Consider the following 14600-nt stretch of genomic DNA (forward strand, 5'->3'; position numbering starts at 1 on the left):
TACTTTTGAAAGGTTTTGCTATATATCTCCATTTACTGAGTGTATCTCCAGATTGAACTGAATAATCTGACACCAACTAGATTTATTGTTTTTTTTTCTGTAAGAATGCAGAAGCTGTGCACTTTTTTTGCAATTATGAAGAAAGCCGAGGTAACTACCTTGTAGATGTAGATGGAAACCGTATGCTGGATCTCTACTCTCAGATTTCATCCATCCCAATAGGTAAGAACCAGGTTGCACTAAAGCTCTTGGTTTGCTATAGAACTGCTCCTTTCTTTCTCAATCTCTGCTAAAGAAGCTGATTGAATAAACACTGAAATGACTGACACCATGTATGCCAAATGGCAGTCTTAGTTATTCACTGCTTTACATTCCATAACTGCATCTCTCCCTGGCTGAAGGGTCTACTCTAGGCTTACTTGAAGTATATTGAGACCTACGAAGAGCCATAATATTAATCTTGGGATGAATCATTAGTGGGGAAGGGGGTAGTTCTCTAACTTTTTTAACTAGTTTCTTATTACATTTAATGGCCTAAATAAAATATTTTGCCAAGCATATTGCCTTAAGGGCACAGGTGCCCCTCTGAGACAAAGGCTTTCCTCCCACTCAACCTGACTTGCCAGCTTCAGACAAAACATTAATTCAAAGGCATTATGACTCTCCCATCTCTCTTCTATAGACAGTGAACATATCATTTCTGAAATCCATTTTCTAGTTTTTTATTGGACCTGATGATAAAATACATTATTGGTTCTAGGGATGTGAAAGATTAACCAACTGATTAACCGTTAACCAGTGGGGTCTGGAGCAGCTCCCTGACTGCCACGGGTAGGGGACTGCTCCAGCCAGAGAGGGGATCTGCCACTGACGGGCTGCTCTCATCCATGCTTATTATGGAAGTAAGGTGATGACATTCACAAAAGATATGTCTTAGTTTGTATAATCCACATCCTTTAAGAAGTGTACTAATCTCAAATTGTGTACTAATCACACAATTATCTTTTTATTTGTTTTAGTCATCACCATATTTTGCATGTAGTTACAACACTAACGGGATCATCCTCAGTTCTTAAATCACCATGATCAGCCCTCACACAAAGAGAGCCAATCAAAACACACCATTTGTGGTGTTCTAGCCAGTCTTTCAGTCACCAGCTGGCCAGGGTGTCTGTGGCCTTAATTCTTAGATGCCTTTCAGGAATATGCAAAAATGGGAGACAAAATGTTTGAAATACAAATTATTCCAGTTAGAAAACAAATCTGTTAGGATAAAATCACCTGTGGTACAAGATCTCAAAAAACTTTAATTTAATAATGAAAAATTCCTGACAACTCACACTCCTTTGCATCTGAAACTTGAAATGGATAAATAAGATGAAAAATGGTGGCCTTGCTTATCCAATAGAGAAGAAACTTCCATAGCATATGAAACAATGTAAGTAGACAACGGAACTTGCCCATTGCTATGTATCATTAACTCCCCATTGCTACCATCCTTATTTAGCACAGAACAAGCGGATTGAATTTTTCAACACTATATACTGGTTTAGGTCAGTGTTTCTCAATCAGAGGTCCAGGGACTACCGTGGCACCCAAAGCAGGTTTCAGGGAGTCTTCCAAGCAGGATTGACATTAGCCTTCCCAGAGTGAAAAGCCAAATTAACACTGTGCAGTGCTGAAGCTTTGGATCAGAACAACATGGTGAACATAAAAACGGCCATACTGGGTCAAACGAAAGGTCCATCTCGCCCAATATCCTGTCTTCTGACAGTGGCTAATGCCAGATGCCCAAGAAGGATGAACAGAACAGGTAATTATCACGTGATCTCTCTCCTGTCATCCATTTCCAGCCTCCGACAAACAGTGCCTAGGGACACCATTCCTACCCATCCTGGCTAATAGCCATTGATGGACCTAACCTCCATGAATGCATCTAGTTCTTTTTTTAACCCTTTTAAAGTCTAGTCTTCACAACATCCTCTGGCAAGGAGTTCCACATCCTCTGTCCAAGGAGTTTTTCAGCTGTTGTTACACATTTACACCATTACCCACATTTTAACATTTGTAGAGAATATCCATAGAGGATATCTGTGGGCTCTTTTCTATTAGAAAAACTGTTTCCTCTATGCTCACTCTTTGTCCATACAAAGTTGTAAGAGATCAGAATCTATTAATAGTGCTCTTATTTCAGTACTGTGCCCCTTTCTTCAGTATCGTCCATGTCTCCACAATTAAGGCATCTTTTTAAAAAATATTTGAGTGCTCCAAAGAATTCTCCTGGCCTTTTGTACACCCTTCAGCTTTTCACATACAGTGACAGATTATTTAAACTGTTTTTTCAGTACTCTGTACAGCACAGTTGTACCTCCCAGGATCTGCTTTGGGTCCCAGAAATCTGAGTTCATTGCTATCTGTGAGCCCAGCTCTCATACTCCTCCTCCCAGGATCTGCTTTGGGTCCCAGAAATCTGAGTTCATTGCTATCTGTGAGCCCAGCTCTCATACTCCAAAAGCCACTAGTTTTGTTCCCTTGAGATCATGGTGAAAATCCTGGTCTTAAGAAACTATAGTTCAGTTCTTGTCAACTGCTTAGGTTATGGATTAAAAATGTTCAGAAACAGCAAGCTTCCTGAACTACATATAGTTAAAAGATTGGAGATCTGCTATGAAAAACAAGATAGTGTCAATAGAGAGAAATGGTGAGGCTGGCCTCTACATGCATTAAGGCGCTGCTAGAGACATGGCAGCTGCTGGTGGAGGTAGGCTATAGATTGCATGTTTTGGAAAAGGATACTTGTTCAGCATGAATGAGAATTCTTGGTTCTTCTTCGAGTGGCCCCGTGGGTGCTCCACTCCAGGTGTCGGGTCCTGTCCCGGCGCCGCGAATCAGAGAGCTATCAGAGCCGTGGTCCGCCGGACCGCGCATGTGTGGCTGCCCGAGGCGGCGTTCGCGCCTTTGATGTGTTGTGCGCGGTCCGGCTTGCTCAGTTCCTCTCAGCCGCCCTCGGTCGCAGACGAGAGCTCCTTCTTGTCAGTTTCGTTCCAACGGTTTTCTCTCAGAGTCTTCACTTTTGGTGAATAGTTCAGAAATCTTCCTTCCTTACTTTTGCGTTAAATTGACCAGTTCTTTAAAAAAAAACAAAAAAAAAACAAAAAAAAACAGTTTTTCTACAGACTTTGGACAGTTTCTGTGGCGGCCTGAGGGGGACAGGCATAGGAGAGATTGTACGTGTCAAATTCTCTCTCCCCACTACTTCAGTATGCTGGCGTCCCCCGGTTTTAAAAAATGCTCAGTCTGCCGAGAACCCATGCCGGCATCTGACGGGCATGATTCCTGCGTCAGGTGTTTGGGTGAGACGCATGTCCCCCAAAAATGCATCCACTGCAGCAAACTGACGGCGAGGGCTTGAAAGGATCGGGACTTGCGCCTGAAGCTGATCCTTTATGGAAAGGCACTAGAGTCTGATGCTACCCCTGCCTCCGGCACAGCAGCCCAGAAATTGCGGGCCACGTCTCCCGGGACAGCCGTTACAAAAAAAAAATAAGGCGTCCCCAGCTCGATCGTTGCCTGACACCACCAAAATGAGATGCCCTGACGAGGCATCTGGGTCAGCAGCCCCAGGGCAGAAACGGGCTCCTAGACAAACGAGACCGGCACCGGCTCCAAAAACCACGCAGAAGCCGGAATCGGCAGGAGCGCGAAAGCCGGCACCGTCAACTGCCGCCTAAACGGCACCGGCGGCGGCGATTTTAAACCCCTCAGTACCGAGCCGCCAAGTCTCTCAGGCGGCACCACGGGCTGATCTGCCGGCACCGGGCTCTTCCTCGGCACCGTCAACGCTGCCCCCATGTGGCGATACAGAGGCATTCCAGCCGCGTGCGGCACCGAGCCCTCCATCAACAGAAGAAATTGACAAGGCTTCACTGTCTTGCAAAGCCGCAGAGAAAGAAACTTACAGGGCACTTTCCCCATCGCCTACCTTCTCTCCAGGACCGTCTCCTTCTCCACCCAGGTACCGAAGGCACCGGGACTAGAGCCTTTCTCCATCTTATCAAGTGCTTAGAGGACCTTCCCATAGGGACACGGTCTATATAGAAACAAGATGCCCCCCATCACGTTCTCGCTCCCCAAGGGGGTCATCAAGGCATAGATCACCTAGGCGGTCGCCACGACGGATCTACTACATCCGCAGTTCAGGATCCTCCAGATACTCCTCACCAGCACGGTCTGACCGTTATTATGGCCGCTACCATAGGGCTGAATATGATCGCCCCCACCCTGGTCATGCTACTCTATCTTATAGGGGTTCTTCATGTACTCGTCTATCACCCAGTGTGCAGCACTTACCAGAGCGTCCACAAAGATTGTTTTCACCACCTCCATCAGAAAACTTACCCATCCATCAGGACCACTCAGAACCAGAAGAGGGCCAACTGTCCGAGACAGAAGATCCTCAGCCACACATTTCTCCAGCTGACTGTTCCTCGTCGTCACCGGATGAAGCAATGATTCCAGATGACGCCTCTCCCTTGGATGACCTGAAGAAGTTCCAGGACCTATTCAAAAGGGTTGCAAACACACAGGAAATACAGTTAACAGACGTGCCCATGAAGAAACATCGTCTCTTGAAGAATTTGCGACAGCAACAATGGGCAAGAATCGCCCTCCCTATCGATGAGGCCATCATGGAAGTGGCAGACGAAATATGGCAAACCCCTACATCGGCTGCCCCAACTAGTAAGAGGGTTGATAGAAAGTATTTCGTACCTGCCAAAGGACTGGATTTCCTTTTCAACCACCCTCAACCCAACTCTCTTGTAGTTGATGCGGTACACCGGAGGGCTAAGGCTCCTCAATATAAGAATACAATCCAAGACAAGGATAATAAAAAATTGGATGTGTTTGGAAGAAAGGTTTACTCTTCGGCTACGTTATTGTTACGAATCGCAAATTATACGGCCCACCTTTCTAACCACAATTTTGATAACTATTCAAAGCTTACAGAGCTACTACAATATCTACCTGATGCCAAGAAACCCTTACTGAAAGCCATAGTCCAAGAAGGATATATAGCCTGCAATACTACTTTGCAGATGGCCATGGATGTGGCTGACACAGCTGCACAGGCCACAGCTACGGGGGTCGCAATGAGGTGGTCTTCCTGGTTATCATCTGCTGGAACTCCACGGGAGCTTCAGAATAAAGTAGAAGATCTACCCTTTGATAAACAGAAGCTCTTCGCCAGTAACACTGACGAAGTTCTTCATTCTGGCAAAGACTCCCGTACCACTTTACGTACCTTGGGAATGTACACACCTCCCTATAAACGTAAACGTTACTATCCTTACCAACGGAGGTACGATTATGCATTCAATAAGAATCAATCACATCCCCAAGACAATCAGCGCTTCCGGCAGCGTCCTCAACGTAAGAGATCTCAAACGAACCGTTCATCCAATTAACCTGCACCTAAACAGCAAATTTGACTTTCCCGTCGAGGACGCAAACACGACCCCCACGTTCAACGTACCACAGGACTCTTTACACATGTTTCACCATCGATTAAAACAGTACCTCCTTCACTGGTCCAGTATCACCACGGACAAGTGGGTTCTGGAGGTGGTACAATTTGGTTTCTCCATCCTCTTTCTATCCATTCCCCCCATCACCCCTCCTACCCCGTCCCTTTTCAGGGACCCCTCTCACAAACATTTGCTGAAACAGGAAGTTCAGCGCCTACTGAATATCGGTGCTATAGAGAGGGTACCAAGTCAGTTTCAGGGAAAAGGATTTTATTCCCGGTACTTCCTTACCCCAAAGAAGACAGGAGGGTGGAGACCCATTTTGGACCTACGCAAGCTAAACCGCTACCTCAGGAAACATCGCTTCAAGATGGTGATCCTAAATGCCATCATTCCGTCGTTGAACAAGGGAGACTGGTTTGCAGTCCTTGACCTGCAAGACGCCTACTTCCACATAGCGATCCATGTGGCACACAGGCGTTTTCTCCGCTTCCAGCTAAGTCAAGAACATTTCCAGTACAAAGTACTACCTTTCGGCTTGGCATGTGCACCCAGAGTTTTCACCAAAACCTTAGCGGTAGTGGCTGCCCACTTGCGCAGGCTGGGAGTGACAATTTTCCCATACTTGGACGATTGCCTCCTAAGAGGCCAAACATATTGAGAGGCCAAACACATGGTGACAACAGCCTCTCAGGTTTTTCACTCTCTGGGTCTACTCATAAACATGCAGAAATCCTCGCCAGAACCTACACAAGATCTGATCTTCATAGGGGCGAGGCTCGATTCGAGAACAGCGCGCGCTTATTTACCTGCCGAACGCTTTGCTGTCATTCAAGATCTTGTTCACACGCTGACGTATGCTCCAACGTTTCCCGTCAGAGTGCCGTTACAACTACTGGGACACATGGCCGCCTCAACAACTATTGTTCAAAACGCAAGATTACATTTTCGCTGCCTTCAACACTGGCTGAGTACAGTATACACTCCAATGAAGGACAGCATTCATAAGGTGGTGGCGATACCATCACATGTACAACAATCCCTACAGTGGTGGACCAAGCCGACCAATGTTATGGCAGGCATTCCTTTTCACCGTCCACAACCATCGAAACAAATAACAACAGATGCGTCCCTTACTGGCTGGGGAGCGCATGTGGGCGACATGACGGTTCAAGGTCGCTGGTCTCCGCAGGAGATGCTCTTACATATCAACATTCTCGAGTTACGAGCAATACGTCATGCATGTCAGCATTTTCAGACCCATATAAGGAACACGACTGTCAGAATCCTTACGGACAATATTACCACCATGTATTATGTAAACAGACAGGGAGGGGCTCAATCCCGATCTCTCTGTATAGAAGCGATGCACTTGTGGAACTGGTGTACCCGCATCAATACCATCCTGACAGCCTCCTATTTGCCGGGTGTCCAGAATACTATTGCGGACTCACTCAGCAGGCTGTTTCCCCACGACCACGAGTGGGAACTTCGCACGGACATTCTACACGGTATTTTCGCCCAATGGGGGTTTCCCTCAATAGATCTGTTCGCTACTGCTGCCAATGCCAAGTGCCCCTGTTATTGCTCCAGGGCAGGGATCGGACATCGCTCCTTGGGAGACGCTTTTCTCCACAATTGGGGAACGTCACTGCTATACGCCTTTCCCCCGATCGTCCTAGTTCCCAGGATCCTGGAAAAGATCACTGTAGAAAGGGCTCGAGTAATTCTCATAGCCCCAGCTTGGCCACGGCAGCCTTGGTATTCAGTACTCCACCAGATGTCCATCAAGACACCGTACACCCTTCCTCTGCTTCCGGATCTCTTGACTCAGGACAACGGCTCCCTTTCCCATCCGAAACCCGAAACATTACACCTCACGGCATGGATGCTCGCTGGTTCAATCCAGTCGAACGCTCATGTTCACAGAGAGTCAAGCAAGTATTAGTACACAGCAGAAAAGACTCCACTCGAAAGACCTACCTCGCCAAGTGAGCCAGATTTGAAACGTGGTGTAGCAGTGATGGTAGGGATGCTTACGTCGCAGGGATATCCCAGATACTTGATTACATTTTACACCTCCACGACACGGGCCTTGCAATAGCCTCGCTGCGAGTGCATCTAGCAGCAATTAGTGCTTTTCATCAAGGTCAGGATGGGTTTTCTGTATTTGCTCATCCCATCACAAGGAGGTTCCTAAAAGGACTTACAAATCTCAACCCACCACGGCGACCACCACCACCTTCCTGGAATTTAGACTTTGTTCTGGATTCCCTGACACGCCCCCCCCTTTGAACCCTTGGCTACGATACCGTTGCAACTTCTAACCACTAAATTGCTTTTTCTGCTTGCCATTACATCAGCTCGCAGAGTGAGTGAAATAGCAGCATTCATGTCATCACCTCCTTACACGGTGTTTACTAAAGAGTCGGTAACGTTGAGATCTCATCCAGCTTTCGTTCCAAAAGTTTGTTTGGATTTTCACATCAACGAGCCAGTTGTTCTCCCGTGTTTCTATCCCAAGCCTCATACTTCAAGGGAAGATGCACTGTTGCACACGCTCGATGCGAGGAGGGCATTAGCCTTTTATATCGAAAGAATGCGACACTTTAGGAAATCGGACCGTCTAATAGTGTCATTAGCGGATCGAACCAAGGGACAACCCATCACTTCCCAACGGATTGCGAGGTTAATAGTGTCGTGTATTACAACCTGCTACTCCATACGTAACAAACCTCTTGTGTGTGCTCCTAAGGCCCATTCTACGAGAGCAGTAGCCATGACTACAGCTTTTCTTAGAGGTGTTCCATTCCGAGACATTTGTCGAGCAGCAACATGGTCATCTCATTCTACCTTTATGAGGCATTACGCTGTAGTAAACCAATTTGCTGCCGATTCCTCTGTGGCTACGGCAGTACTTTCGCATGTCCATAAACCGTAATTCCGGAGCGCTCAAGTGTTCGAGTACTGCTCTGAAGTCACCTGGAGTGGAGCACCCACGGGGCCACTCGAAGAATAAGAAGAAGTTACTCACCCTGTGAAGTAACGATTGTTCTTCGAGATGTGCCCCGTGGGTGCTCCACGACCCGCCCTTCCTCCCCACTCCGGTATTTTTCATTTTCTCGTTTCAGGGAGTGGCTGAGAGGAATTGAGCAAGCCGGATCGCGCACAACACATCAAAAGCGCGAACGCTGCCTCAGGCAGCCATGCATGCGCGGTCCGGCGGACCACAGCTCTGATAGCTCTCCGATTCGCGGCGCCGGGACGGGACCCGACACCTGGAGTGGAGCACCCACGGGGCACATCTCGAAGAACAATCGTTACTTCACAGGGTGAGTAACTTCTTCATCAGGGCACTTGTGTTTTGTACATACCCCTCTGCAGGTAAATCCAGTAAACCTTGCATGGATCTATTCGACTTTGTACTCCAAAGATTTAATAACAGATTGACAGGCTAGAACATCCTTATCGGCAAAGACCAAGAGGTAATAAGCTCCAATGCAGAGAGATAAGGAATGATGTTTAAAAGACTCTTTGAACTAAAGACACTGGACTATTTCCTGCCTAAAATACACTTGAACTTCTTCAATCCAGCAACCCTGGGAAACAGGCTATACCAGATTAAAGATTTTGTTAGGCCAGAGAGGATGCTGCAGAATCTGGGCATTTTAGTGGTGCAGCGCCTGGGAGCACATGTGGTTCCATGCTCCACATTGCTCCCAGACACCACCTCCTGCAGCTATAGGAGTGGCAGGGAAGCGCATCACTACACTGCCATTCCCCCAGCTGAGGGTATGGGGAGTGGCAGCATGCAAAGCCACTTCCTCCTCCGCACCATGGATGTTCCTGGACTATGGAGAATCAAATGTACCGATAACTAAAACAAGGTGCTGGCAGACTCATCCCTCATCACATGGGATGTGCAGCTACTTTATGCCTGTCCTCCCTTTCCCCTTGTGTTCCAAGTATGCCACATGATGCTGGGGGACAGAGCCTGTGTCATCCTGAAAGCTCCAACATGGTCACAACAAAACTGGTACACTCACCTCATTTGCATGATGATATGCCCTCTGATCTCTCTCCATCCAATTCCTTTCGCAGGTTATGGGTTGCATCCTCCATCCCAATCCACCTGCTCCGCCTGAAAACATGGCTCTTTCATGGTTCCAGAATGTGGAAATAAGCTGTTCAGAAGCAGTTAGACAAGTGCTCAGTTAAACAAGTACTCTTTAATAGCAAACTCAGTATGACTAGAAGCACTTATCTTCACAAACGGACTAGATTCCAAGCCTGGTGCATATACAATAGCACTTGATTGCCACTTATCTGGGACTATATTTTACACCATAAGCAACTGGGGTTAATGAGCTCCTTTCATGTGCATTTGGCAGACCCTATGACCTTTCACTATGAGATTCCATTCCATCTTGAGCCACCCATTCATAGAATGATTCCTGAAAGGTCTCCAAAATGTTTACCCTCGCATATGGGATCCAACTCTGGATTGGCACTCGGGCCTCTTTCTACACTCTCTTACGAGACCTCCATTCAAACTAATGGCAACATGGTTCTATGTTCATTTCTATGAACCCACATTTCTTGGTACTATCACCTCTGGATGGTAGGTTAATGAAATTGGAGCACTTATGACACCTCCCCCCACACACAATTTTTTGCAAAAACAAGGAAACAACTAGAGGGGTTGGGATATTGGATTTGGTGTTGACCCACAGGGATGAATTGATTTATGGGAGGGACCTATAACTCATGCTGCAATCTAAGGAAGAATGTCTGCATCACAGCTGAAGAGCTGCTTAGCCTTAGCCCTGTAAGCTCAGGCTTGATGCAGTTATCTAATTGTGGTGTAGGCATAAGCTAAGAAAATGGGGCTGCTGACCTAAGTGCCCTCATTGGCAGTGGTAGAGGCTGCCACCTCTTTGCCATTCCAGTCTAAAATGTTCATTATATTCTGCTCCTAGCACTCTTTCGTTTACAAAATTTATGTTATGATTGAATGGAAAGAAGAGGAGATAAGTTATTAGTCTCCCATGGATGTAAGTCCAGCTCAGAAATGCCTGGGGGACTAAAAATCTAGCAGCCTAATAAGCACCTTGTTGTTCTGGGGAAAGAGTCAGACTTCAGGGGCTCCGCATCACTAATCTGTGGTTTGTGTGTGGAGTAGGGAAGCCATATAATATGTATCAGTGGAGAGAGAAGAATGAACAATATGAGGAGGGAGTCAGAATGGCAGGGGTTAGGTGTGGAGAATAGGAAGAGGATGGCATGAGTACGGGGGTGTGGATGGAAAAATGAAAGAGAATGGGGAGAGGACACTCTGAATTTGTGCTTTGGAAAGGGAGGGGGCATCTGAATACATGCCTGCATTCTTGAAGCCATTCCAATAAAGGCATCATAACTACAGATTTTTACAAGTAATAAGAAAGCTAGTGTCTAAGTTTCTTGGATAGTAGCCTGTGTTAATGTCAGCATTCCACAGGGTTTAATATGGAGGGTCTCATGCAACTAATAATCTCTCGATAGCAATGGAACTTCATTCCCTCCAACATACCCAGATATGTCCCCTGATAGATTCAGCACAAACTCTTGTGTTGTCTGTGTCTGGATAAGCAGATGTACTTTCTTCATAATAATCTTAACCGATTCCTGGAAATATGACACACAATTAAAATACAGTTGAGATTTTACTCAGTTGTACACCAAAATATTCAAAACAGTGTTTGATCCTTTGTCAGTTTAGTCTAATATGTCAGTGCAGGAAAGAAAAGTCTGTTACAATGAAATTAAAACAAGGAATGTAGGGGGTCTTTATGGACTTAGACTATGTCTACACTGGGAAGATTTGGCATCAAAAGTGCTGTCGTCAAGCAAAAGTCACCAAAAATGAAAACTGATCAAACCAGTTTTTCAGGTTTCCACTGCCAACATTTCATGGCCACATTGTCAACAGATTGAGCAAAGTAATGTGGGTAAGCATCCCATGGTACAGTGTTGTGGAAAGGCAAAATTGCTCTGTGAGCTCTTCGTGCTGAGAAATGTCAGCACAGCAGTCTCTCCAACCCTTCCCTTGCAGCAGCACTCTATTTGCCTCTGTGTTCCTATCAGGGCAGAACAGGAAGAAGCATTCCAATGATTTGCTCTTTGTTCCCCAAACAGAACAGCTGTTAGATACTTCCTGGAGCTTTGAAAGCAGAGCCTTGAATCCTGCAGGACAGCAGAGATCACAAAACACTGAGGACAGCAATCAGGGCAGGCATTGTGAGATACTGGTGGAAGCCAGTTCTCTCAACAAAACAAATATCAGAGTCCACACAGGCTCTTTGTCAACAATAAAAGGAGGGGGAAAGTCTCTTGCAGAGGTGGAAGTTTTTTGTTGCCAAAACTGGTTTTTTTCGCCAACAAAATGAACATTGTAATGTAAATACTCTCACTGTTTTGTTCCCAAAAGGCAGGTTTTAGCAACAAAACATGGCAGTTTAGACAAGGCCTTAGTTATGAAATCAATATGAAGTTGGACTTCATCAGTACCAAGGAAAATTAGGTTTTTAGATCATGAAAGAAATGAAGTATAAAGTAATATAGAGATTCCTGCCTAGTTTCTCATATAATTTTAAAATAAGACTTTAGAATAGATATACTAGGCCCCAATCCTGCATTTATCTGCATATCACTCTTAAGCACAGGTGGTCCCATGAATTAGTGATGGACATAAGTTAAGCATTAGTTAGCCTTGTCAGCAGCCTGTAAGACTGCAGTGTTTTCCTGTGAAAAGGACAGAAAATATTCTTTGTCTCAAATAGACTCTCTTGTTTTAGTTTAAGGAATGCAAGAAAGAACCAGGTCTCAGCAGTAATATGACAGAGCAGCTCTGAGAACAGAAATGCTTCTACAGACAGGCACTGAACACAGCCTTGATTATCTTTCCTGTAGTGAATTCCTTTGTTAATGGAAGAGTATTTCAAGTATTTCTCCTTCTGTCTAGACTAGTGTTCAAACAGTAGGTTTTTCTTCCCAAGGGTGGGTGTGTTTAGGGTTCCATTTTGTGACCCTGGTGCTCAATGTATATCTGTGACTGTTCAGTTTTAGTCTTCAGTGAAAACACTAACTTAGGTCTCCACCTGTTCTGTTTAATTTAAACAATAGGAAAGAACAGTTGTTATGCTTAAATGAAGCACACAAGATCTTTTATAGGGGAAAAGGCAGTACACCACATTTATTGAGAATACAACGGTAGCATATCAGTCACTCCCACACACAAACACCATACACACACAGTCCCACCAGACGATGTTATAGTTACCAGTCCAGAGTCTCTATCAATCTAGTGGCCAGCTAGATCGATCACAGATGGGGAGCAGGACCTTTGTCGGTTGCGATCCAATGCTCTCCTGGAGTTGGTGGCAAGACGAACCCAAAGTTCGATGGCAAAGCCCCCTGCTTTTATAATCCTTTTCTCTGTTGAAGTCTATGAATTTTGCTGTGTCAGTCTGTGTCGACACATAGATACCACTTTCACACATAAACAACCTCTACAAGGACTTTAAAAGAAAATCACAATACAACAGTACCCCATATTGGGCAAAGCAAAAGGCACTGTAAATCAAACAACTAAGACTTCAGCCTTCAACATTCCTCTAACCTCATTAACATAGACACAATAACAAAACTCTGTCTCTTTACTTACTAAACTCACTAAGCTTTAAAACAAAGAAATATATGCCTTACTAAAGGGCTTAGTTTAATAAAATATTAAATGTGATAACCTTACATTGCTACATTATTAAACCTAAAATACAAATATAAAAAGACTAAAACTTTCAACTCCAACATATCCCCCTTTTCACCCCTCAAGAACAATTATTGAGTGGGTCATATCTTATGTAATTGTTTCATGGCTACATATCGGGAGGCAATTTGAGCTTGTGGTTGCAATTTCATAAACATTCTTTTTGTCCAGCAACACATACATATACGCCAATTAGGCAAATGCAGGATAATACCAATACAGTTATCAGTGGCTGAAGCATAATTGACAATATACCTTTGGACGTGGGAGACCAGCCTGTAAAAACTTCATACCAGTGATAAGCAGTAAGTTCTTTTTCAGCACCAGCAATTTTAATCATATCCCCATTTGCATGTGTTATTTGAAGTACTTGTTTTCCCACATCCTTTTGAGTTCCTAAAATATAAATATAAAAAGAATAAAACTTTCAACTCCAATGCAGTGTCTGACATCAAATAGAAGAGGGTGGGTGCATGCAAACTGGTTAGGGCTCAGTTGAGTTAAGCTGATGCTAATGGAAGCATTTGATGAACAGGGTAAGGTAGAGAGGACAGCTTTGACTGAAGGAGTTTGGCTGGCCTTAGCCAATATAAATATCTGTTTTGAGGTTACTTAGGATACATGACTGACACAGGAAGTAGCTACGACAGTTTAGTCAGAAATGGCTGGCAACATTTCTCTGCAAAGCAGACTCTGCACCATTCATCAGTGTCGTATGACGCTCAGGCTTAATTATTTATATGCATTCTTATTGGGATTACCCATAACAAGGACTCAGAATCTTCAGCTAACATGCAGTGTAGCTGCTCTTTTGTTGAGTTTGGTGAGCCATGGTGAATTCATAACCCTGCTGCTCTCTGCTCTGCATTAGCTATCTTTTTTGCAGGCATGTAAGTACAGTCTAAAAGTAGCTTGAGATGGAGTTATTTGAAAATCACAGTTACTTTTAACAGGATTATTCCAATCACTGCAAATGAAAAGAAACATAAATGCAACAAGAGCTCAATTTGGTGTTCAGTCCAGTTCATGAATATACATAGTTGTTACTTGTGGTTACTAGAGATAATTAAGGAGACATTTTCATTAGTATGTGGGTTTGGAGGGGGTTTTAATTTCCTTTTTATTGCAGTTTGAGATGTGTGATATATATATATATATATATATATATATATATATATATATATATATATAGGATGACATGTTTGGTACTTTAAAATCAACTGTGTTAGGAAGTTGTTTATCTGAATGCCAATGTTCTCAAATGTAAGACC

At 44.6% G+C, this 14600-nt stretch overlaps 1 protein-coding gene across 3 annotated transcripts in view; it reads left to right on the forward strand.

Moving 5' to 3' along the window:
• The window catches only part of ABAT (4-aminobutyrate aminotransferase), a 146750-nt gene that overhangs the window by 84599 nt on the left and 47551 nt on the right, over nt 1–14600 (forward strand). For all 3 annotated transcript variants that reach the window (XM_075899273.2, XM_075899275.2, XM_075899274.2), the window contains exon 5: nt 105–222. In XM_075899273.2, the coding sequence (XP_075755388.1) occupies nt 105–222 (118 nt within the window). The remainder of the gene's footprint in view (nt 1–104; nt 223–14600) is intronic.

The sequence above is a fragment of the Pelodiscus sinensis genome, chromosome 15 (assembly GCF_052426305.1).
Source record: "Pelodiscus sinensis isolate ZL-2025 chromosome 15, ASM5242630v1, whole genome shotgun sequence".
Lineage (NCBI taxonomy): Eukaryota > Metazoa > Chordata > Testudines > Trionychidae > Pelodiscus > Pelodiscus sinensis.